This window comes from Gossypium hirsutum, chromosome D10, assembly GCF_007990345.1.
Source record: "Gossypium hirsutum isolate 1008001.06 chromosome D10, Gossypium_hirsutum_v2.1, whole genome shotgun sequence".
Lineage (NCBI taxonomy): Eukaryota > Viridiplantae > Streptophyta > Magnoliopsida > Malvales > Malvaceae > Gossypium > Gossypium hirsutum.
In genome coordinates, this window is record NC_053446.1 from 15,425,705 (window position 1) to 15,429,022 (window position 3,318).

The window sequence follows — 3,318 nt, forward strand, 5'->3', positions numbered from 1 at the left end:
ATTTTCAAAAATCAATACCCAAATTTTCAAACTAAAAAAAAAATGGTTTCGACAGCTTGGCGACGCCGCTGGGGAACACCAAGAGAGTCAGGCCGTAAAATTGATTGTTTTTGTCTTATTGTCGAAATTTAAAAATTTGATTATATGATCTTCTCTTTGCATATGTTAGTATGATTATTGTGTTTTATAACTTGTCATCATATTGCATAAAGACTATTTAGTCTTGCCCTTTTTAAGTACGAGTGAGAAGCTACTCCTTCGTGAGGTTTTCACCTCCGTGCAGGATAGTGAATCACTTTCGGAGTACATCCATACGTATGTCTTCATGAGATTTTCATCTCCGTGCAGCCATAGGGAAATGTATTCCCCTGAATCGAACTTGGTATGTATAAGCCTATAATGGGTGAAGACTGAGGAATCTGCTGGTTCGGGTACCTCGACTTTAGAACCAAACTGCATATAGATAGCCTAGGAATCCAACTTAGGTATAATTCCCCAAACTCTAAGGATTGCTCATGTAAATGCTTGTTTCTCTTAAATTTGTTGCCAATTATGTTGATATGTTATACTGACTTATGGTGTTTTATTGCTATGTTTGCATGTCATTTCATATTCAAAAGAGTGTCGATTCAAGTTCGATTGTTAAATTAGGAAGTTTCTCATGGAAAACGACTTTCTTGATAAGGTGGAAGACAATGCCATGGTCCGTATATGGTCAGAGAAGGTGCAATTGGAAAAGGGAGACAGTCTAGCTAAGGATTATGTGTCAGAGCTATGGGACTATACTCGTATTAGTGTGACGCAAAATAGCCTACAGGAGATGAGAGAAATATGGGATAAGTGGAGTGATGAGACCAGGCAGTTGCTCTATTCTAGTTATGGAGATTTTCCGTATTTGCTTGATGTCAAGATAGATAAGCGATTGTTTCGGGCTCTTGCTCAATATTGGAATCCTGCATATAGTTGTTTCACTTTTGGCAAAGTAGATCTGGTACCTACGGTGGAGGAATATACGGCTTTACTACACTGTCCCAGGTTTCAGGTGGATAAAGCATATTCTAGAGCTGCGTATGTCTCGGCATTTTGGAAGAAGCTGATGAATATTACTGGCATGAGCGAGCAGTGGATTACGGCCCGGATCAAGCAGAAAGAGGAGTGAAAATGTATTCCATGGAAAAATTTATGGGACTTGATTATAGCACATCCGGATGGAAAAAAGAAGATTGACGTGTTTGCTTTGAGTATTTACGGGTTAGTGATCTTCCTTAAAGCATTGGGGCATGTTGACAAGGTAGTTTCGAATCTCTTTGATCGGTTGAGTAAAGGGGTCACGCCTATTCCTGTAATTTTGGCTGAAACGTTTAGATCTCTGAATGCGTGTAGGCGAGCTGGGGAAGGCAGATTCATAGGTTGTGCGCAGTTGTTGTTAGCCTGGTTCCATAGTCATTTCTGGAAGGTCGACAAAGTTTTGTATCGGGTTTTCTCGGGGCATTACTCCCCGTTAAAAGAGATAGTGACTACGCCAAGAAGGGACGACATATTAGAAGGAAATTGAACAGCAATCCTACAAAATCTTCAAGATGATGATGTGGAATGGAGAGCTCCCTGGTTGATTCCTAATGAAATTTTTTACCGTTGTGGAAGCTTCGATTGGGTCCCGTTGCTAGGGTTTTGGGGAGCCGTCGGGTATGCACCTTTGTTGGTCCTAAGGCAATACAATTCGAGACAGTTTGTACCGACAACGCAGGGTTTAACTCAATGTGAGTTATCGTACCGGGGAGACAATTACAAGAGAAGGGTGAAAAAAATTTGTTAGGCTTGGAATCAGATTCATAGGATGAAAAGGCTAGCTGTGAGTTTAATGACCACTCCAGAGTACGGTGAATGGCGAAGTAGAAGAATTAATGATAACATTCCAGAGTTAAACTTGGAGGGTGTTCGACCAATGGAGGAATATCTACAAGTAGTCTCATCAGAGTTGGAGATTATAAAACAAGATTTTGAAAGGAGGAATTCAGAACTCGAAAAGAAAATAGAGCAGTTGGAAGAAGAGCAGATGCATTTGAGACTAGATGTGGACGTCCAAAAGTTAGAGGCCGAAAAATTGAAGAAAGGGAAGAATAAAGTGGAAGAAGATCTGGATAGCTTAAAAATAGATTACAAAAAGCTACGGGTATCAATGAGAACCGCGGGACTGGGAAAGACTTCAGAGCAATGGCGACGGGAGATCCAAGAAGAAAGAAACAAGGCTGATGAATGGGAAAAGAAATGCCAAGAGACTCAAGTACAAAACCAGGCCCTGGAAAGGAATTTGTTAGAAAGCCGGAGCATGACAGATGAATTAAAGGCACGAATAGTTGAACTTGAAAGGTCTCTTCATCGTTACCAAAATCGTAATACCGCAGTAGAATTAAGAGCGAGCTTGAACAAGATTGAGGAAATAAAGAAAATAGTGGAAGAGTTAGAGGCGACGCTACAGGATTGTGAGGCGTAGATTGCATTTTTTGAAGCAAATGAAGAACGTTAGAAAGAACAGCTCCATTATTATCAAAGCCAAGTTAGAGACAGAGATCACGTCATGGAAGAAGCTGTGACCCAGATTCGGGAGGTAGCTGATTACTTGCAGACCCTGGCGATACAAGCTGATACTTTGAGTGTAAAGTACGAGCTGGAATCTGACTGGGGAAGAGAGCTTGCTTCGCTGCTTAAAAAGATTAAAATTCTGAGCATTAGGGCAAAATCGTATATGTAATCTATTTTATGTAAAGAATGATGTTATCCAAATGAAGCTTTCTAATTGAAATTGAATCAGAATCGATGCCTTTTTGCATTCATGCATTGCATCACATTGCATCATATGCATTAAAATCCACCAAAAGACCCTAATTGGTTAAAATTATTACAGGTAACCTGGAAACCGACAAAAGCTCACCCGTTAAGCATCAATACGGTACTCGACGGAAAACTAAAGAAATGGACCACAGATTAGAGAAACTGGAGCAAATGCAAAAGGATATGCAAGAACGCTTGCAAGAACAAATACAAGAGCGACTAGATAAAATTCAAGAGGACATGATGGAAAAGTTGATCAAAGCTCAAAAGGATGCCATGGCTAAATTGACCCATCTATTGACGAGAGGAGTAGATAAAGGAAAGGGCCCTATGGCCGATCATGGAGAGGGTAGCGAGGATCCGTTGTATCCTCCTGGTTTTAGTCCACCAAATGTACGAACCCAAACTGAAATGTGCCCAAGAGGATCGTCTGTCACAATTATGCCGCAACAACTACAAACTGGTGCCACAATTTTTCAAGGACGA

At 40.6% G+C, this 3,318-nt stretch overlaps 1 protein-coding gene across 1 annotated transcript; it reads left to right on the top strand.

Moving 5' to 3' along the window:
* Positions 1–1,861: 1,861 nt before the first annotated feature.
* On the top strand, positions 1,862–2,494 carry LOC107915342 (tropomyosin-2-like). The gene has a single exon (XM_016844505.1). It carries the CDS (start codon positions 1,862–1,864, stop codon positions 2,492–2,494), a length of 633 nt encoding a protein of 210 aa, XP_016699994.1.
* Positions 2,495–3,318: the final 824 nt, after the last annotated feature.

Bases quoted from the DNA above. Each gene is read 5' to 3' on its own strand.
- LOC107915342 (XM_016844505.1), top strand. From the start codon at position 1,862: ATGACCACTCCAGAGTACGGTGAATGGCGAAGTAGAAGAATTAATGAT.